Genomic DNA, 22230 nt, shown 5'->3' with positions numbered 1-22230 from the left:
CGTGTAAAAGCAGGAGGATATGACGGCGTAGATTTGGGGGTTCATTGAGAGTGTGGAGTCAAGGATAATGCAGAAGTTACGTGCGTCATCAGTGGGTGTGGGGGAAGCTCTGAGCGTTGCGGGCCACCAGCAGTTGTCCGTGGAGGAGTGGTTCCTAGGATGAGGACTTAGGTTTTGTCGGAGTGGAGTTTGAGGCAGCTGTCCTTCATGCAGGTGGTGTTGCCTTCATCCAGTTGTGGAAGTTGTTCTTTGTGGTTGTAGATTTGTGGGTGTGGGAGAGAATCAGCTGGTTGTGGTCAGTGTAGGACATGATGTTTGGTCTGTGGCTTCTGACGTTGGCTGGCAGCAGAGCCATGTAGATGTTGAAGAGGGTCGGGCTCAGGAAGGAGCACTGAGGGACTCTGCAGCTGATCTCTGTAGGTTCTTAGGAGAACGGTGGGAGCCTGACTCTCTGGGTTTGGCCGATGAGGATCCACTGTCAGGCTTTGCTGCGGATTCCGGCGTCATGGACTTTTGCAAAGAGGGTGTGGTGGGAGACAGAGTCGAAATCCGCCGAGAGGTCCAGGAGGATGAGGGCGCAGTTTCGCCTCGGTCTAGGAGATTGCGCTCCTTGCTGCAACAGACGACAGCCACAGTCTCGGTGCTGTGGTTGCTTCTGATGCCTGATTAGGAGTTGTCCAAATTTGATGAGTTGGGCGTTGATGGTTTTCCCGATGACTTTGGTTGGGAGGGGGAGCAAACAGATGGCTCTGTAATTCCTGAGGTCCGTTAGGCCGGCAGAAGGTTTTTACAGCAGGCGTTGAGCTCTGCGGTTTTCCAGTCTTCAGGGAAAGTGGCGGATTTGATGGAGCAGTTGATGGTGCAGCAGTGTTCGGGGTCGTGCTGGCTCGGTTGAAGAAGTGGTGGGGGCAGGGGTCCGAGGGGGCTCCAGTGTGGATGGTCTTCATGAATTGTAACGTGTCGTCAGTGGTGAGGGGCAGCGGGGAACTAGAGCATTTGGGTGCGGTGGTTGCAGGTGGGAGGGTGGGGCCTGAATTTCGAAGCTGTCGTAGATGTCTGTGATCTTGTGGTGGAGGATGGTGGCGAGGTTGTGGCGGAGGGCTCGGGGAGTGATGTCAGTGGCACCTGTGCTGGGTTTGGCAAATTCTTTGATCACGGTGAAGAGTTCTTTGCTGTTGTAGGAGTTGGCATGGAAACTTTCCTGTATGGTCGTTTTATTTGTGGCTCTGATGAGGTGGTGGTGCGCGGTGAAGGCGGTTATGAAGGCTGTGTAGTCTGTTCGGTTATTGCTGCACCTCCATCTTCTCTCGAGTCGCCTGCAGATGCGCCAGGATTCTTGGAGGGTGGAGGAGAACCAGCTGGCTTTTTCGGTGGGCTGTTTGCCAGAGGGTTTCCTGATGGGGGCCAGTGTGCTGGCGCAATTGGAGATCCATAAGTGGAGGTTGCGTGCTGATGTGTTTATGTCCGAGGAGGTCGGCGGTGGTGGTGCCTTGTGGAGCGCAAGTTGGTCTTCGGAGACCTTATTCCAGCTTCTGCGTCGGTAGCAATGGGAGCGGTGGTGTAGGGTGTGTTTGGTGAAGGAGAAGTGGATACAGCATTGGTCAGTCCATTGGAATTTGGAGGTATGGCTGACGGAGACGTTATGGCTTGAGGAGAAGATGGGTTTGAGCGTGTGTGGGAAGGTGACCAGTTGTTTTGAGTGCGATGGAGGCGAGGTTCTCCAGTAGGGCGCTGGTGTAGGAGTCACTGGGGTTGTCCAGGTGGAAGTTGAGGTCTCCAAGGAGGATGTAGTCTGTTGAGGCAAGGGTGTGTTGTGCGATGAAGTCTACTATGGATTCGCTGAAAGGTTGGCAGGATCCGGGGGGTCTGTAGAATAGGATGCTGCAGAGGGTGGAGTTCGTGTTGATCTGGAAGTGGAGGTGCTCCATGTCAGGTGAGTGGTCGTCAAAGCTAGTTGTGAGGTGGAGGGTGTTTCTATGTACGATGGCGATGCCTCCACCTGGTCGGTTGGTGCGCTCTTTGTGGATGATTTTGTACTAGTCAGGGAAGGCAGTTGAGATATCCGGTGCAGAGGATGGGGTTCATCCAGGTTTCCATGAAGAAGGTGATGTTGGGGAGATGGAGTCGAGCAGTTCCCAGATTTTCACAGTGTGTTTGTTGAGGAAGCGTTTGTTAAGTAGGATGCAGCTGAGGTGGTTGAGTCCGGATCTTCAGACCATGCGGTTGGTAGGTCTGGTGTGCGAAGGCAGGAGATGGTGCAGTTGCAGCAGGTGAACGGTCCTTGGGTGTCATATGGCGACACGGGTGGCAGGCGGTTGAGCGTCCGGTGTTGAGGATGCTGGCGTCGAAGCAAGTGAAAAGCGCGGGGAGCAGGGTTTGTCGTGCTGGCGTCAGACAGGTTTGCTATGGTGCACCTTCAGTATGACCACTACGTGAGGCTGCATAGCGGCTGCCATTATGTATTGGTAGTGAGGTGGGAGGGGCTGGTCATCTTGGAAGCGGACCTGGAGGTGGGTGGGCTGTAAGGGCCGAGCAAAGAGGTACAGATTGGCACGGAAAAAGGCAAAGAAAAAGGCAAAGAAGGGACAGAATGAAGAGAAATACAGAAAGATGAAAAGACAGGAAAGCAGAGAAAAGCAGAGACAGAACCACTTTACCACTAAGGATGAGGTGCATGATTCATCACCAAAGTACTTAAAATAAATGCGTTATGTCTTAGGTTTGCACTACATGTTCTGGAGTATGGGGCAGGGGATTTGTGGGGGGATGTGAATGAGAAGACTCAAAAGATTAACATTTATTTATACAGCATTTGCCATGGCATAGGGGAAATAGCATTGTGGAGGAAAGCACAGAGGACTAATAAGGAAGGAGAGGGAGATTGTAAAATAGGTGAGGAAGATAAAGTACTTTAAGGGTTAATAAATGCTCAGAATGTGGATATAAAGAGAAGAGTATTTAAGGCCTTGTTAATCTATATGAGATCTGGAGCTAGATAGATCGCCTCAGAGAGTTCTATGTTCTCAGAACACAGCAAAAGTCTGCTTTAGTTTTCTTGATTCAAGGAGTTCAAAAGGAGATACATATTTTGTACAACTTCAGCTACATTGAATTTTGCAGCCGAGGTACTATGGAAGACACAAATGGTTTGTTTTAATAACAAAAATAAATATATACACAATAAAGGTTGAACAATATTCAAACTTCTAGTGGAAGCCTGTAGAGGTTAATTAAAAGTTATCTGATATGATCAGCTTTTTTTAATTTTTTTTAACAATGGTGGGAAAGCTTTATATAGAAAGTAATACCACTTTCATGGGGGAAGTGAGGATTTTGGTAAGCTTTATGCAAAAGGCTGATTGCTTGATGACTGCTTGTATTACCATTCAGAAAAATACATTACATTCAGACAACACTTAAGGCGGCTATTGGAGTTCCCCTTTTTCTTTCACAAAATATTTCAAAATAACCTTTCAAAATTATGAATGCAAAAGATATACATTTGCGAGTTGTATGTAAATAGTTTCATTTACTTTAAAACCATGCATTTTCTTTTTTCTTAGGCACTTGTCAATTCTCCTCACTGATTGCTCGAAAATTTATGTGGATATAGTACAACGTAGTTGAATTACGTAATTGTGTATAATCAACACCTATCTGACAAATAATTGTCTGAAACGCAACAAACCTGACAGTGGAAAACGTATTCTGGAGTAGTTTTCTTATATTTCATATTCCATACAAGAGCGACACCATCAGGCTCATGAGGGGCATCCTCATTATTGTTATAGGATGCAACAAGTAGTTCAGGATACTGGAATCAAAAATAGCAAAGCAAAGAAGTTAGCTTCGATTTGAAGGCTCCCCAAAAAATATTTGAAACATTATTATTCATTCAAGTACAAACATGCAAAACCTTTGTATCCTTTCCATCTGGTACCAGCAATATGAAAATTATTTTTTCAAAGAAGAGGGGGAAAAAACATTTTGCTACCGCCCTACCAAATTCATGTTTCTCACGCTCTGTTCTATTAAGAGACCGGGAATGCAGTGTGGCCTCTCTTAGTCGCGTCATCAGAAACATATAAGCTAATGACTTGTCTACTAGTGGGCCATGTAGTCAAAGTGACAGTGGTCCCGCCATGTTTAGGGTGAGCGCCCATCACTAGATTCCCCCACCTACGACTGCTATGCTATATATGCCAGGTCTTTGGCAGGGAACCCGCACAATTGCTTGTGAATTGAACTTCACGCACAAAGGGACTTTTTTTGTATCTCAGGGATTAACTCCTATCAAACACTGCAATCGCTGGGTTACGCTTTATTCTCTTCAATGGAACTGCTACATTGGCCTGTTAGTGATCTCTTAAGTATGTGGGTGATAGCCTCTGCTGACCTGGTGGAGAGTCCACCTTACTGTAGATTACTCTTTTGGAGTGTCTATCATCCACATGGAAGTGATGGTGCTTAACTGAAGGGTAGCTATGATGTCAAAAATTAGAAAAGCAGTCTCCTCTTGAGGAAGCAGTCATTATCAAACACACACACACACACACGCACATATATATATCACTGAAAAAAACATAGGTTTCAGGGACATTATAGTTAGTTGGACATTTGACTCATATAAAACCAGAGAAATTCACCAGTTATAGTTAGTTGAGCTAACTATATCTCATGCGCCTGCAATGCACTGGTGATGACATCACATATTACATCACTCATGAAATGGTCAGTGACTTCACTCATGACATCTCAAATGACATCACTGATGGCACCATCCAGTGAACGAGGGTTTCTGGAAAGTTTAAATATTTTTCATATATATCTAGGCCAAGGTGTATTGAAGAATGAGTGGATTTACAAGTGCCTGAATGGATTATTTAGTAGGTGCATGACTGGCTGTATAAGTGAGTGATTGAACGTGTCTTACCGAATGCATGGGTTAGTGACTAAACTGTGTAAAAGTCTGCATTCGTCTCTCAATTGGTGTGTAAGCGGCTGCATGGGTTGGTGAGTAGCTACATGAGTGTCTATATGGGTTATTGATTTGTTCTCTGAGTATCTGTATGGGTGCTTGAGTGTCTGTGTGGGTGGGTGGGAGGGTGTGTGACTGCATAGATGTCTGAGTGGGTGATTCACTGGTTGTAGGGATTCAAAAGTGCATCTGGGAAGGCTGTATGGATGAGTTAGTGTGTGTATGGATGTGTTGGTGAGTGAATGAATTTCTCAGTGGTACATGTGTGAGTAACTACATATGTTTTAAGGTAGTTTATTTGAGTGTTGGAATATATAAATGACTATACGTGAGAGTAAGTTATTTGAAGAGTGTTTGTATAAATGAGTGGCTGCTTCTATCAGTGATTGTATAAGACAGTAAGTATGTGTTGGTATCTGCATAAATAAGTGATGTAGTGTGTGTATAAATAACGTAGTTGGTGTGTGTATAACTGTGTACATGAGTAAATTGGTATGTGATTGATTCTTTGCATGACTGACCAGGTGTGTGAGTAACTCTATGGTTGAGTGGCTGATTGTTACTGTATGTATGAATGCATATTATAGTACTGTATTGATGAGTAACTGCATGTATAACTGACTGGATGTGTGTATACCCCTAGGAAATAGTGGTTGGTATGTACTATCTGGCATTGTTGTGTGTATGGTTTAAAAAATAATAGTCTGTATTTTAGAGTGTGTGTATAAAACTTTATATTAAGGCATCAGTATATGCATCAGATTTTCACATGGATGATGTCATGAGTGATGTCATTTGAGATGCCTTCAGTGATGTCACTGACCATGTCATGAGGTATGTAATATGTGACGTCATCACCAGTGCATTGCGGGCGCGCAAGTTACAGTTAGCTCAACTAACTATAACTGGCGAATTTCTCTGGTTTTATAGGAGTCAAATGCCCAACTAACTATAATGTCCCTGAAACCTATGTTTTTTTTCAGTAAATTTCTAAGGTTTTTTAAATGCTAATTTCTAACTATAACGTCTGTAGAACCTATGGCTTTTTCAGTGAATTTAAAAGTTTTTTTAAATGTTAATTTCATATTTTAATATTCATGAAACCTATATTTTTTTCTATTATTTTTTTAAATATTTTGGAACTTAATTATACTTTTTTTTACTTTAAAAAGTATGTAATGTTTTATATCTTCCCCCAAAAATATGTATCTCTTTTTTTTTAGAAAACTGCACTCCCATACGGTAGCGTACCAAGCTCCATCACCAGGCTAATCCGATGCACCATATTGTTAAACTTGTATATGATGAGCATTTGGTATCAGACGGGTTCGTGACACTGCGTAACATCATAAACACATGAAGTCGCCCCAGCTGCTACTTTGGTATCCGACGGGTACGCAGTATCAAGCCACGCGTTACGTCATGTACATATGGGGCCGCGCCCGTTGCGTATGCACGCCGCCAGGACCGGTGTTACGTCACAGACGTATGGTGGCATGCCGGGTACGCCATTTCCTCTTTCTTTTTGTCTCAAAAGTATATCTAAATACCTTTAAACAGTATATGACACAAAGCGATAATCTCAAATATTTGAAACATTAATATATTTCTAACTGTAATAAAGTTATATTATGATAAATATATTTTCTCAAAATCGCGTCGGGTGTGGCCTCCTTGCACACTCGGTGTACGATTGCCATGTGACCTTAAAAAAAAAGCATTTGATTGCTTCATAACATTTCCCATTGTAACAGTTGGACGACCCCACCCATTTTAGTAATTCTCTCTACAGATGAGAGACACCTCTTTACCTTAAATAGCTTTTTTTTTTTTTGCTGTATACACATCTTATACTACACACAACATGCAACAATCATCTTGATCAATATTCATGACCTGTACATTAGCCTTCCACGTGTGATGGCCATGCACCTCAAACGTTTCATCAAAAAACAAATGTATGTTACACGATGCCCTTGGTGTGTGTGTTTGTGCACATTATTGTGCTGCCTTTCGGCCTGGGTATTGGTGGCTCTACGTAGTAGCATCAGCCACGGGCAGAGTGCACATCCTAGATCACATGTGACAAACAGTAAACAGTAATGTGTAGATTTGTTTTGCAGTACGCTCTTCTGTCAGGCTTTACCAATATAGTAGTGTATTATATGTGAGACTTTGAGATTCACGTTTGACATACATTGCTTGACTGTAATGAGCGTTTTCACTGTGTATGACATAGCCTCACTGCTGATCCTTCCTCCATCCTAGCACATTCACAGGTGTACGCTTCGCAAAATCAATCTTTTCGAACGGCATCTCATTAGCGATAGTTGCCACCCTCACAATACATGCTACATTAATGTAAATTGTGCATTCTGCTACGTCAAAACTGCAAAAGAAACACACATAAGCACACTTCCTGACCAGGCAGGAACTGAACAACACCCAGATCCCCGGAACAATTATTCACACCCCTACGCTGGCCTGGCGTACGCAAGCCCAGCCCACTTTGCGTATGCATAAATAGGATAATGACAACGCCACATGTCCCAGTTCTTCCACACTGCCTCAGGTCATATGGCTGCATCCACCTCGCCTATCACAATGCGCAATAAAAAAAGGGATCCATGAGGTGTACACCATCCTGCCAATAAACACTGGTTCTAAATTGTGAACTCTACCGTCGTGTTTCCATAGGAATCCATGAGGTGTACACCATCCTGCAATCAACACTGCACCTGAATTGTGAACACTGCTGCCCGTAGTGTTTGCGCACACAACAATCACAGCAGGTGAGCAGTGCGCAGGTGCGAACAAGCGAAGTTGCCATGCGTAATGATAAGATCTCTGACCTCATTCAGTCACATCTCTGTCTCATTTTAAAGACCTGCTGGACCGTACTGTAGGCCTGAGCCAGCGGGCAGCGCTGCCCTGCAGACACGTGTTGAACACAGTGCTGCGGGATGGGTGGGTTGCATCAGCCTGGGTGCGCAGGTGCGAAAAAGCGATGTTGCTGTGCGTAATGATGTGATCTCTGACCTCATTCATTCACATGTCTGTCTCTTTTTAAGGACCTGCTGGGCCGTACTGTAGGCCTGAACCAGCGGGCAGCGCTTCCCTACAGACATGTGGCGTTGGCTTTTAGGACACTGTAGTGAGCTCATTGCTAAGTGTACATGCGCACAGGCTTCCGCCACTACATTACACGCGCACATTATGCTTCTAGCATGCGCTCTGTTCCTTTGTATGTGACCCTTGGTATAACATATTATTTAACCTTGTGTATTCTCGTGCACTCCAACTACTCTTTGAACCACGATTAGCACTAACAGTTGGTAGATCGTACTTCAAAAACGAAGGATGAACTCAACTGGTGTTTTCAATTAACCTTGAAATAAACCTTCATTTACCTCCAGACATTTCCACCATTCAATTATTTCTCCCTTTTGAGACACTGAATTTATTGAGCTAAAATGGGTGGAGCGGGTGCTCACCCCGTCATGATGCCCTGGGCATTCTGACGCCTTCCAGCGTGGTATCAAGACACCGTTCCCAACCGGAGACCTGCTCGCCCACCATACAGAGGCACGCCGGAGTCGGAGCTTGCAACGGCACGTCGTTGGTCACATCAGTGGTGTCATGTGAGCAGTAAAGCATCGGTGCGCAGGACCTACAATTGAGCACAGTGCGGGGGAAGGTGCTGGGGTGCAGCACCCTGGGTGCACAGGTGCAGACAAGCGATGTTCCCGTAGCTAATAATGTAATCTATGGCCTCATTCATATGTTTCATTTTAAGGACTTGCTGGACCACACTTTCTTGCGGACCCTAGCGTCCTAGACAAACGGGTGACGGGATGTAAACACTGAGGGTTGGGTGAGGTAGGCCGACACTCTGTCTCCTGCTCCTTCTGTTCTTTTGACTCTTCCTCCCCTTCTCCCTTCCACCGACTCCCTCTCCCTCCCATTCTCACTATCTTCCTTTCATTCGGACTACTTTTCTTTTCCTTTTCCACATGGCACACATACTTAGGTTTCATTTTTGTCTTTCAGGTTTTGTACGCTGCTTCCGGAGGAGTCCCACCCACGTATTTCATGTTATACTGTTGTTTGTTCTAATAAACTTGTGTTTCCATTTATTTGTGTTGTTATAATACAGGTTATTTTTTTTTCACACTTGTCTGTAGTTTATTGTGAAAATCGTCTGTTTGTAGGACGTTATGAAGGAAAACATTTGTAATTTTGCGGTGCACCTACCAAATATAAACCAACAGACTATTACACAATGAAGCATGGGTAATTCTACAAGGGTTCTATGCCTGTATCACTTTATAACACCATCAGTACTGCCCGTGTGATTACAGAACCAATAAGGCACTGCCTAGGGCCACCGAAACGTCAGGGACTGGCGAGGCCCACCCTGCATTTTTAAGTAAAGCCCCGGAGGGTGTCGATCCCCGGACTTCAGTTGGCCTCGAAGGCCCCCGAACAATTAGTAAACAATACCCGGGAAGGTGGCAATCCACTAGGCTGCGAAACGTCTCTGTGCCCCTCTGCGCCTAATTTACATGTGACATGAACATCCCCTGTCCTACAGAGACCCCGCAATATAATAATAGGATTAGCCATGGAACATTACCCACCAGAAGCCTCACTTAAATCAACAAGTGAGACCCCGCTTTTTTTCTTCCCCATTTTTACCATCCGGATCTGCTCTATTAAAGTGATACAGGGTTTTCCTCCCCTCGCTTCAACGAGTCAAACAAGAATTTGCTATCACAGGATGGAAACCATGATCCGCCCTCTAATAGCAAACATAAATGTCCTGCGGATGTACACCCTGGGACATTGTATGAGCTGCGCCTGGGAAATCGCGCTCCCAAGGACCACGATGCATTGGTTAGTATAAACGCATACTAAGACTACTTACACCCATGTAGTACAGCGACCAGAGTGTAGTGAAGAGGCAGAGGAAGCGCAAAATCTAAAAATATAAATCCTACCAGAGGTCGGATGACATAGTTCAATGAGCCGACGACCCTGGTATGAGTAGAAACAGCTACACAAAGAAAACGAGTCTTCAGCACAATGCAAACAACTTTGAAATATTGGAGAGTGCTGCCTTCTTTTTACCTTCTCCCGCTCGTCACCAAATTTATGTAGTGACTAGGCAGACCGCAGTGGATCTGATAAGTAGATTTATTGCAGGAAAACGAGACACCTTAAACACCCACCAACAGGAGCAGACAGCAAGGCAACCGTCTTCTCCAGCACCGTGTACAAACTCCCCAAGGTTCACCTCATGACATCCCTACATTCTAACATTACATACTTACATTCTAGTAGAATTACATACCAACACTCTCTATATCTTACATTGGAATACTACACAGAGCACATGACTTTACAGCAATGAGCTCATGGTTTCATCCACGAGTCTTGAGATCGGTAGCGGCGAGTAGTTCGGTTCCCACTGCCTGTATTATATAAACGCAAACTAACACTACTTCCACAGGTATACTACAGCGCCCAGAGCACATCACTTTACAGCAATGAGCTCCCGATTTAGGCTCACGCTTTAATCCCCAAGTCTTCAGACCAGTAGGAGAAAGTAGTTCGCTACCCAACTCCCTATATACTATAAAAGCATGCTAACACTACTTACACAGTTATACTAGAGCGGCTAGTATCCTACAGTGCCCAGAGCCCATCACTTTACAGCAATCAGCTCGTTTTCATCCCCGAGTCTTCACACCGGTAGGCGCGAGTACTTCGCTTCCGGTATAGTATAAACACAAGGTAGCGGTCAGTAGTTCGCTTCCCACTCCCTGTACGGTATAAACGCCTACTAACACTACTTGCACATGTATACTACAGCATCCAGAGCCCATCCATTTACAGCAATCACCTCGGTTTGATCCCCAAGTCTTCACACCGGTAGGCGCGAGTACTTCGCTTCCCGCTTCCGGTATAGTATAAACGCACAATAGCGGTCAGTAGTTCGCTTCCCACTCCCTGTATGGTATAAACACCTACTAACGCTACTTGCACACGTATGCTACAAAGACCAGAGCACATCACTTTACAGCAATGAGCTCACGGTTTAGGCTCTCGGTTTCATACCAGAGTGTAGCAGCATATCATCTCACCACCATGTCACTCTGAGCAACACCGCACTTTCAGACCGGTAGGAGTGACTACTTTGCTTTGCACTCCCCCACAGAGCTTACAGTGCTCCTACCCTCCTTTTTCGCTCTTTTTTCCCCCTTACTCGCTTCAACGGAATCACAAAATGACGACCAACACTTCTGTGTCGGGGTGGAAGTAAGGGACCGGAGACCAGGTCTTGTTAAGTAGGGTTTTATTTTCTTAAAACACCTTTTTAGGACAGGCACTGAGTCTTTCACGTGTTAAATAAGCCGGATCGTGGTGACAAGATGGGTTTGGTGGCGAGTCTCCTCTTCTCAGCTCCTCCTCGGGGTCCTTGTACTCTCGCCAATGGAATCCTGCCCGGGTTTGGTGAGGGGGAAGAAAGAAACAGGGTGTCAGGAATGCCGTCCTCAATCGCTATTATCTACCCAAGTAACCGGGGAAGTGCAAGGGTCACCACAGTGCTGCTGTGCACTATGTACAAGAGTTACTTCACTTCTCACTAGTGTGAGGAGTGCAGGTGAAGGGTTGGTGAATCGGTCTCGTGGGGTTTAAGATTCGGGAGTGAGATGCCCTAGAGTCGTTGCTATACCGCAGGGCTTCCCCGCCTCCCTACCCAACCCGAGAACCTCACTCGTACCTGGTGTGGCCACGCTCCTCCAGGAGCGTGGCTCGGTGGTGTGTGGTAACGGTGGCCTCCAGGCTCTGTCAGGGGTCCCTCGGAAACCGGTCTTCTATCCCCTTCGCTATCAGCTGCTTCTCGTCCTCGATACTCCGCTGCTGAGACGCCTTCCTTCTGTACTCCTCCGGTGTCATCTCACGACAACTGCTCTTCTTCCTGATCTTTATCCAGTAGGATTGTGTTGACATCGTGAAGGGGCGGGGCTTCCTCATAATGGAAAGCCCAGGTAAAGGTACCGTCTGGTTTTTCTTAATTCGTGGCAGGGCATAATGGCGTGTTATCTCAACTCCACTCGTGCTGTGGAAAACGGACAGAAGGTGATAATCGACATGAGGTGGTCCCCCATTCCTTATTATGGCAGTCTTTGGTGGGCATCGGGCTCTCTTGGTCAAAACTTCCTAGTTGCACCCGCTCGCAACCATAAAGCAGCAAGCTCGTGCTCGTAAAGCCTCTACCAATCAGATGGCAGAATTCCCAAATGTAGATATCTGTAAAAATTTCGATATTTCTCCAACACTACTTAACGGATTTACACCAAATAAACAAAAGCGTGCTTTCCAGACCAAGACCCTGCTCCCTGCCAAATTTGTAGTAATTCCGTTCACCTGTTCGACCTGTAGCTTTGTCTAAAGTTTCCTATGGAAATTAACATGGAGAAAGCGTTTCGGGACCCCCCTTTTATCTCGGCCCGCCCTTGACCAATCACCCCCAAACTTTCACCATAGGAGCTGATATGTATATATATTTTTTTTCCACTGTACGCCGCTCGCCTGCCTTCGAAGCGCCGGCTCCTGCCGTGGTAGCAAAACCCACAATATTTGAAAAAGTTCCAACCACAAAAGGAAAAAGGCTGGACACCAGTCCAATCCGTGTGAGATTTATTGCTCACCAACAATATGTATTTGGTTCACTGCATAAAAACCTGTAAACAATGTAACTACCCTGCATGGATCAAGGGCCCACGAGGCTGATATATATATATATATATATATATATATATATATATATATATATATATATATATATATATATATATTCCAGCTCCTTTTTTTTACCCAACGTACAAAGGAGCACCCGGACCTCAGCTGCACACAAGGAGCCTTGAATGGTAAGCACGCCTCCAGCACAACGATATCCTTTGACTGTTCAAACTGCCCTGGATGCCTGACGCGTTTCGAAGTGTCCCCACTTCTTTTCAGAGGCTTTGGCAGTTATGAAGGAGCGCTTGAGGCACCACACCCCCTCTTGCTTAGATGCACGCCCTAGATGGGACTTATGGGACTTGTAGTGCCTTACGTCGCGCTAATGTTCAGTTGGTAACTTCTCAAGCCCACAGATAGGCCTCGCTGTGTGGAATGCGTGCAGAATCCATACGCTGCTGTCCCATGTTCTCGGCCCGTAGTCAAGACCGCATGGCCCCCGATTCTTTCAGGGTGGTGCTCCTTCCGCGGCATGGGCCGCCGCATAAATATTCCAGCTCCATACCAACTGAACATTAGCGCAACATGTGCAGCTGGGGCCGGGTGCTCCTTTGTACGTTGGGTACCTCGGAGCTGGAACATTTACGCGGCGGCCCATCCTCGTTGTGCTGGACGCGTGCTTACCATTCAAGGTTCCTTGTGTGCAGCTGAGGTCCGGGTGCTCCTTTGTACGTTGGGTACTTCGGAGCTGGAATATATATATATATATATATATATATATATATATATATATATATATATATATATACTGAAAAAACCATAGGTTATAGACCCTATATATTTAGGGATTAGCATTTACAAAACCTTATTTTACTCGCACAAAACCATTGAAATTCGCATATATAGTTAGTTGCACTAACTATATATCGCGCACCCGCAATCCACTGCTGATGATGTCACATATTACATCATTCATGACATGGTCAGTGACATCACTGATGACATCACTGATGACATCTCAAATGACATCACTGATGACAACATCCAGTGAGTGTATGTTTCTGTAAAGTTAAAATATGTCTTACATATTGAAGAATGAGTGGATGTATAAGTGTCTGGATGAAGGATTTAGTAGGTGCCTGACTGACTGTATGAGTGAGTGATTAAATGTGTCTCACTGAGTGCATGGGTTAGTGACTAAACTGTCTTAATTTGTGCATCATTATGTCTGTTGTTCTGTAAACTGCTGCATGTGTTGATCAGTAGCTATATGAGTAACTATATGGGTTTTTGATTGGTTGCCCAAGTATTTGTATGGGAGACTGAGTGTGTGTGTGTGGGTGGCTGGGAGGTGTATGACTGTGCATAGAGGTGTGGGCCGTTGATTCACTAGATGTATGGGTTCAAAAGTGCATGTGGAAACAGCTGCATGGGCGGTTGACTGTGTGTATGAGTGTATTGGTGAGTGAATTGATATCTCAGTGCTACATGTCAAAGTGAGTACATATGTAAAACACAGTACATGTGAGAGTTGACATATATAAATAACTGTGCATAAGAGCCAGTGAATGTGTGAGTGGCTGTATGGATCATTGTGAACTTGTATCAGGGATTGTATAAGAGAGTAAATATGTGTTAGTATATGTTTGAATAAGTAAGGTGTGTATAACTGTATAGTTGAGGAAATTGAGGTGTGATTGATTCTTTGCATGACTGACTAGGTGTGTGAGTAACTCCATGGATGAGTGACAGTCTGTGAGTGTCTGTTTACACTGAGTGTATCTAAGGTTATATTAGAGTCTGAAGAGGTTCATCGTATTATCACATGAATAATATCATCAGTGATGTGATCATTGATGTCATTTGAGTTGTCAACAGTGATGTCATCAGTGATGTCATTTGAGATGTCATTTGAGATGTCATCAGTGATGTCACTGACCATGTCATGAATGATGTAATATGTGACATCAACAGCAGTGGATTGCGGGTGCGCGATATATAGTTAGTGCAACTAACTATATATGCGAATTTCAATGGTTTTGTGTGAGTAAAATAAGGTTTTGTAAATGCTAATCCCTAACTATATATGGTCTATAACCTATGGTTTTTTCAGTGAATTTTCAAGGTTTTGTAAATGCTAATTCTTAACTATATATGGTCTATAACCTATGGTTTTTCAGTGACTTTCAATGTTTTTTTTAATAGCAAATATCAAAAGATGTAAAATGTATTCTTTTTTTTTCTTCACTAAAGTACGCTCCCCGGTTAGCTTACCGGTGCGCGTACCGAGCGCTCCCCCCGCAAAATTTCTTAATTTTTTTTCCTTAATTTTTGCATGTATCAGCATCCTAATCCTCCCTCCGAAAACCTAGAGGGTCACAAAGTGTCTACCGTGCCCCCTTCTACCCATTCCGTACATTGTTTGTCCTCCATCTTATGTCTTAATTCCACCAATACACAAAATGGAAGACTCCCGTAACGCTGCCGGTTCGCGTACAGGGGAGCGCACCGGTAAGCGCTCGATAAAAAAAGGTGGGAAAGTAATTTACAGAAAAACCACTACAGACACTTTCATCAAATATAGAATAGCCCCTACTACATAGCAGTCCCTACCATTTCCCCAAATTTGATGGAATTTCATTGTGAAAATTATACTGTAAGCCTGATTAAATATCCTGAGGTAAATTACCTAACCAAAACACTTATGAAGTGTTAGAATTGACAACCAATCAAAATGCTACTTTCAATATCTTCTATTATTTCATGACATTTGATTGGTTATGTACCTGAATATATATAAAGAAAGAGAGAGAAACACAGCCATTTTGACTACTACTTCTTGAAGTACATATCAAGTACATTTCAACTGATAACTTGAAGTTCTATTTTAAAGGTAAGATGTTATTTTAAAAACTGAAGTATGTTCTGTACTGTAAGCTAATTAGGAAAATATTTTCTGATAGTTAAATACTATCCCTCTGTAATACTTAAAGAATAAAATAGACTTCTCTGTTTTAGTTATGGATGGAGTTAGACTTGTCTTGTATTATTAAGAATTGACTTAGAGTTTATTTCATACATTTTTTCATATTTCTACTTCCAGTTTGATACCATACACTGCCCAACGAAAAAATCACTGTTTAAAAAACCAAACTACCTGTCTGTACTTAAACCCAACAGTGCCCTATCTGTACTGATATATTTTTTTTTAATTCATTTTACAGCATAGAAATGGAAGGAGAGCAGAAAAATACCGTGGAAATTGCAGAATGCAACCAAGACAAAGAAAATGATTCAGAATTCTTTGATCAATCAATGGACATAAAACTTCTGCAATGTGTTGAAGCTGTGGATTTGTTAATTGAAAATTAGTCAAAATCTGACCAAGAATTATTAGAAGTTCTTTTTAATTTTGAAAAATCAGAATAATAAATTTATATATAATTATTCAAAAATTGTTTGAGACATTATTCATTTTTATATGTATTTTTTAAACTAGTAGCAAATTGATTTTAATGTAAAATCAGACTTTAAATATACTGTGCAACTTTAAGTTTGCTCATAGTTACTTCCTTTCTTCCACTATATCATCTCCAATGTGTATTTAACATCTCTTTATCATCTCCTGCCTCCATGGTGTTTGTGCTTTCCTGACAGACTACGCTATGAATTCCATATACCACAATAACTTCTGAAACAACCTGCAAGATATCTACAAAGGAAACAATGTATTTTTATTTTTAGACTGCATTGGTGCCTACATGTTGGTACTTAAATAAAATAAATAAAAAAAAAACAAAAATAACAATCAATAAACATACAATATTTGAACATTCTTTCATCCTATTTTCCCAATATTACGCTTCCCGGACCGCTTCCCGGTGCGCGTACCAAGCGCTCCCCCCGCAAAAAAAACGATATAAAAATTATTATTTTTTAACCCCGCGAGGCCCTTTTAAAGCCCCCTCATCAAACCTAGGGGGTCAGTGAGGATGTACTCTGCCCCCTTATGCTCATTTCCCACTTTGTTTTGGCCACCTCTTGTGTCTCGATCCTACCGAGACACAAGATGGCGGCCGCGCCGGACTGTTTAGAATGTTTACAGACACCCGAGAGCCAATCAGCTTCGCAAAGTTCCGTTACGCGTCAGGTACGCGAACCGGAGCGCTAACCGGAGCGCTGTCACAGATATATCTGTTTTTTAAAACGTTAATTTCTCAAAATCCACTGGAGCACATATATTGAGACATAGCAAAGGCACGTCGGGCAAACCATATCTACAATTTTGCCAAGTTTCATGTAAATCCATTCAGCCGTTCGAGCTAAAAGTGAGTCCAACCGCCCTATGGAAAACTCAATGTTAAAAACGTGTTTTGGGACCCCCCTTTTTTCTCGGCCCCCCCCCTTTTTTCTCAGCCCCCCCTTGACGAAACCCCCCCAAATTTTCAGGGGCTGCTCAGAAACAAAATGTGCCATTTTCCTGAAAATGTCAGCCAATTCCGTACACAAACGCCAAAGTTATTCGACATAGAATTTTCAAAAATCCCATAGGAAAAAAATCCTAACTATATATACCTACTGGCGACCGCCAGTAGGTAATTAATATATATATATATATATATATATATCTCTCTCTCTCTCACAAACAACGTTCCAGCCCAGTTTGACTGATCTAACGGGGACTTCTGGCACGGACCTCTTCCAAATCCACATGAACTTCGAAGAGCCACAACGAATTTGCAGTATAAGGTTTATTGAACATAACAGGTTACATCCAGGAGTGCTCGGGCTTGGTGCCCACCATTGACGCGTTTCCCCTGCTCACGTGAGCTTGATTACATGACGTGCTTACGGGTAAGGCACAATAAATACAAAAAGGTGCACTATTAGCCATAAAAAGTGAATACCTTGTGACTAAAGCTAGAAAACAGACTGTAAATGAACATCATTACTGATTAAAATACCTGCAGACCCCAAGTACGAATAAAAGCATTTCAAAGTATACACAGGCATGGAGATAAATACTTTCTTAATGAAGAATAGCAAAAAAATCACACAGTGCAAAATAAGTCATAGCATATGGATAATACCAGCGTATGGCTCACATTCTTTTTGAGGTAAAACCGAAGTCCCAAATGATGATAGTCTACAAGCCAATATGTAAGAGCAAGTGCTGCAGACATTCCCTTCCAAGGACCAGGGTCATAATAGACATTGGGATTATGCGAGTAAACAATAAAGTGCTAGTGTAAGAATACGCATAATAGGCAGATTACATGACGCCTATAATGTCTGTCAGTGTACCAATATATAAACATAAGAGCATACAGTACCTTTACAGAAATGAGACCAAATTCTAGAACTGTTGTAGTAAAATGCAAGTGCACTAGATCACAAAGCATTGTGTGAAGAATAATGAAATTGATCATAAATTAATATTACCTCCACTGAATATCCCATCATCTCATAAAGACGAAATACTTAAAAGGTTATTTCGGGTCTAAAATCAGAATATACCAATTGACAAAACAGTCTGGTAAAGTACTGTGCAGTGTGCAAATTTGCGTGAAAATAGTGCAAAAAATGTAATCTTCGTTAGAATAGCAGCAGATTCTCTTTGTCCAAGCGTGAACAAAGATACAGTAAAGATGCCAATAGTGTTAGATGGCAGACATATTTACGTTCATACATAAGATGGTAATCTCAGAAAAATTGATCCATATAATACAGGGTCTAAAAAGCGAGAAAGATAGTGTAGATGGTAGACCACTACTAATAAAATACAATTACAAGAAATTGTGCATGTCTTCGATATTATTTATTTATTGTAATTCTTTTTATTTACAGGTTAAAGTCAATCACTGCGGTACATTACATCGTAAGGTATTCTATGTCAGGACCGGAGGCTTCAGATTATGCTTTTGTACCTTCTCCGCTGTTTTATTCACAAAAGTCACAGCAGCCAAAATACACAAATAACAACAGCCCTATCCCAGAACAAGGGTATGGGCAAACAAATGAGAAATGTTTGTCCATCAACTACAACTCCCATGAGTATCATTAGGCAGTCCTCAACATAGTCCTTTCTCAGTATCCACTGCGGCTAGATAGGACGTCCCCTTCATGACCACTTCCTCTTTCTTCGCTGCTTCGCAGCCAGTTAAGTGGTTTTTATTCCTCTCTCCTCATTTTCCTTCAATGGTTGGGGTTTGTTGGATTTAAAGTTGTCGATTTTCATGTCTTCATTATTGTGGGGTTTACTTTGATGCTCCGTTTTCTTTACAGAGCCCTTTCTGGTCGTGGGAACTTTATGTTCCTACGCGACTTTGCCCGTTATTCGGCCGCCTCCGGCCGCTAAGGGGTGCTGGTACGTCTCGTTCTCCTCGGCACGATTTCCGTCAGGGAATTGTGCTGAGGAGACCGTTTCTGCGGAGCCTTCCCCTGTCGCCTCACCCAGACGCTCGAATTCGAGTCTGTATTGCCCACAATTGTTTCAAACGACCCGGTGGGGGTCTGTATTGCGGCCTGACCGCGTTGCCGCCTGTGGGCGTTTAAGGGCGCTCTGAGACGATTGCTTCCAATCATTGGACCTAGCGCGCGGGGAGGTGACGAAGGCCCGGTCCTGTTAGGAGGGCCTGCGCGCTAGTGGGGTGAGTGCCCCCCATTATGCCCGGTTCCACTGGGCACTACATGCTGGCAGTTTCGCTCTGCCCCCAAAATTCCTGCACTGGCTATAGCCGGCATCCCTGTTGATTCGCGACCCCTTGGATTCCTACATTGGATATTGCACTGGGTGCCAGGTGAAAATGGGGGACGAGTATTACGAAGAAGAGGAATCGCAGGGCTATCTTAATGACGATGAGTTCTACCAGGCGGTGGATAGCTCGATTTACAGATGCGTCACAGAAATCGTAGGGCCTATGGAGGAGCGCCTCTCGGCATGCATTATTCAGGAGTGCGAGGAGGTGACTCAAGCACACTTAGGGGCTTCTGCTGGTCCAACAACACTTACGGGGACTACCCCCCCAGCCCCTAAGAGACCCTGTAAGGAGGGGGTGTCGAGTGGGACACGAGGCGTGGACAAGGACGCCTTTGAGAGGTTGCGTGACGCATTCCTGGCCAAGGCGACAGATCCTGCCCCTGCGTCCTCACCGGCCCCGGGCCCTTCGGGCTCTGCAGAGTCCGCTCCTTTGTCTCCTGGACCGACATCCCCAGTGGACACAGATGATGATGAGGATGAGTCGGAGCGTTCTTGGCGCCCTTCGAGCTCTGCCGCCGAGCTTCCACGGGACGATTCGGGTATGCTGGACCCGGATGAGATAATGCATCCGCAGTCCGCGGCCTGGACCCCTGGGGACAAGGTGGCGAAGTTTGTCGCTGGTCGCCTCCGCAAGCCCTTGGAAAAGGAGGCGAGGAGTTGCCTGCGTGGGGAATGCCCCAGACCCACGCTGGAAGGGAAGGTTGCCCAGACCCCGGAGTTGGATCCGAAGATGGCCACGTTTTTGGCAAAATTTGTTAAGGATCCACGCAAAGGCATTGACCGCTCATGGCGTTCATGCCAAGATAAGCTCTTGGACGCCATAGGTCCCATTACCAAGATCTTCGACATGGCAGAGGAGGCAAAGGAGTCCGGGACGGCCATCTCTCCTGAGGTCCTCTCCAACTGGGCGCAAAGAGAAGTGGTGTCCCCATTTATGGTCCTTTTATATATGTTCTATGGAGTATCTTGAGCTGGACGAGGTGTAGCCTAGCTACAATGGCCACCTCCCTTAGGGAGGCCACTGCCTCCGTCCAATCGTCATCATCCAAGATTATCCCGTCCTGTTCCCATTTGACTCTTGTAGGACGTAGTGAATCCCCAGTGTGGTTAATAAGTTTCTTATATGTTAGTGAGATTGCTTTATCTGCGCTATTATTGAGGTCATTCGGCATCTTGGTATCAAGTGCCAAGATAAAGTGTGTCTCTAATTGCCGAAGGTTCTTTTCAGGGTTCCCACCCGTCCGGAAATGGGAACGGCCCCCAATATATATTTCAAATCTTTAAGTTTGTTGTTATGGACCAACTTAAAATGTCTGGCCACTGGGTAGTTAGGATCGGAGTTGACGATGGCCCTCACGTGTTGCAGAATGAGTTTGTGACCAGGGAGTTTAGTATTGCCAATATAGTTTAGGCCCCTTTAGTTAACTGTTCTACGCACCCCGCCCCCCCCCCCGACACCCACGATGTCGGCTTATCCATATTGGGAACACACTCATGGACGATATAAAAGGAGGTGTACGGGGATAGAGCTGAGGACTGAATATCAACCCACACCTCGCGGAAACCCACATATGCAGACACCAGGCAACCTACCATTGCCCGTAATAGTTCATCTGAAGTGTAAGCTCCATTTCATTTAACTGTTTCTTATATGTGTTGTAACATATACGATGGGATGGTTGTAACTTGTAGACAGCGAATAGCCCCTCTACTCCCTACTGCTCCCATTGGTAGGATCCCTCAACGGGAGAAGTATTACACCTCCAGCGCCCTCCGGATATGGACTGAGCATGAGGTGACAGAGGTCAAGTCCCTGTTCGAGGATGGACAGCTGAAAACATATGCCCAAATGAGGGGAAGCTACGATCTCCCCCGGGACTATTCCTGGTCCACAGACGATTAGTAGATAGCGCCTGACAATGCTGGGATCTCACTGAGGGAGAACCACCGACATATCCGGTGCTGCACACAATCCTGCGTATGGGCACAGGGAGACACCTAGTCACTTGGCATTACGAAGCGATCCGGCAACTGCTCAAAACCCCTCTACAAACCCTACGCGAGAAATGGGAGGACGAGATAGGATGGGTGCTCCATGACAAAGAATGGGAAAAGGCACTAGAATACCCAAAAAAGGTTTCTAGGAACGCACGTTTCAAAAACATTCAATTCAATATTTTACATTGCGCATACTAACACCTCACCGGATCCACGATTTTACCCCGATACACATTTCGCCTGCCCCAAATGCCAAATACCTGAGGCGACGTTTAAACACATGTTTTGGGACTGTCCCACACTGCAACAATATTGGGATAGGGTACATCAGACCCTAAGGGCGACAGTCAACCTCATGAACATTTCAAAGTGGGAAGTGAGCGCCCTAGGTGTCTTCCGCAGGCGGAAGACAGAAAAGGTGCAATGCAGGTTCGCATCCCTAGCAATGCTTTTAGCGAAACGTGGAATAGCCATGCATTGGAGGGCCCAACAAAACCCCCAGAAGCAGCCTGGTTAGGCGCCGTAAAAAAGTGGGCAGCAGAGGAAGATGCACTGAAATATGAGGAGGTGAAAGGGATTTGTAAACATCCCATCTCCATGGAATGGGCACAACTCCTGTTCCAATTTGTTCAAGAGACAACACTGGAGGACTCATCCAAGGCCGCACAATCTCAATCCCAAACTCCACCCATGTCCCTCATGGCGCAAACAAACACCAACGAGTAACAGCCATGAGATATGAAGG

The 22230-nt window shown here is 44.5% G+C and overlaps 1 protein-coding gene across 4 annotated transcripts in view; it reads right to left on the bottom strand.

Annotated features, from left to right (window-relative positions):
• The window catches only part of DYNC1I2 (dynein cytoplasmic 1 intermediate chain 2), a 476044-nt gene that overhangs the window by 102807 nt on the left and 351007 nt on the right, over positions 1-22230 (bottom strand). For all 4 annotated transcript variants that reach the window (XM_086956121.1, XM_086956122.1, XM_086956123.1 and 1 more), the window contains one exon: positions 3689-3814. In XM_086956121.1, coding sequence (XP_086812247.1) covers positions 3689-3814 — 126 coding nt within the window. The remainder of the gene's footprint in view (positions 1-3688; positions 3815-22230) is intronic.

This window comes from Lissotriton vulgaris, chromosome 2_1 (genome assembly GCF_964263255.1).
Source record: "Lissotriton vulgaris chromosome 2_1, aLisVul1.2, whole genome shotgun sequence".
NCBI lineage: Eukaryota > Metazoa > Chordata > Amphibia > Caudata > Salamandridae > Lissotriton > Lissotriton vulgaris.
This window is presented reverse-complemented; position numbering and strand designations above follow the sequence as displayed.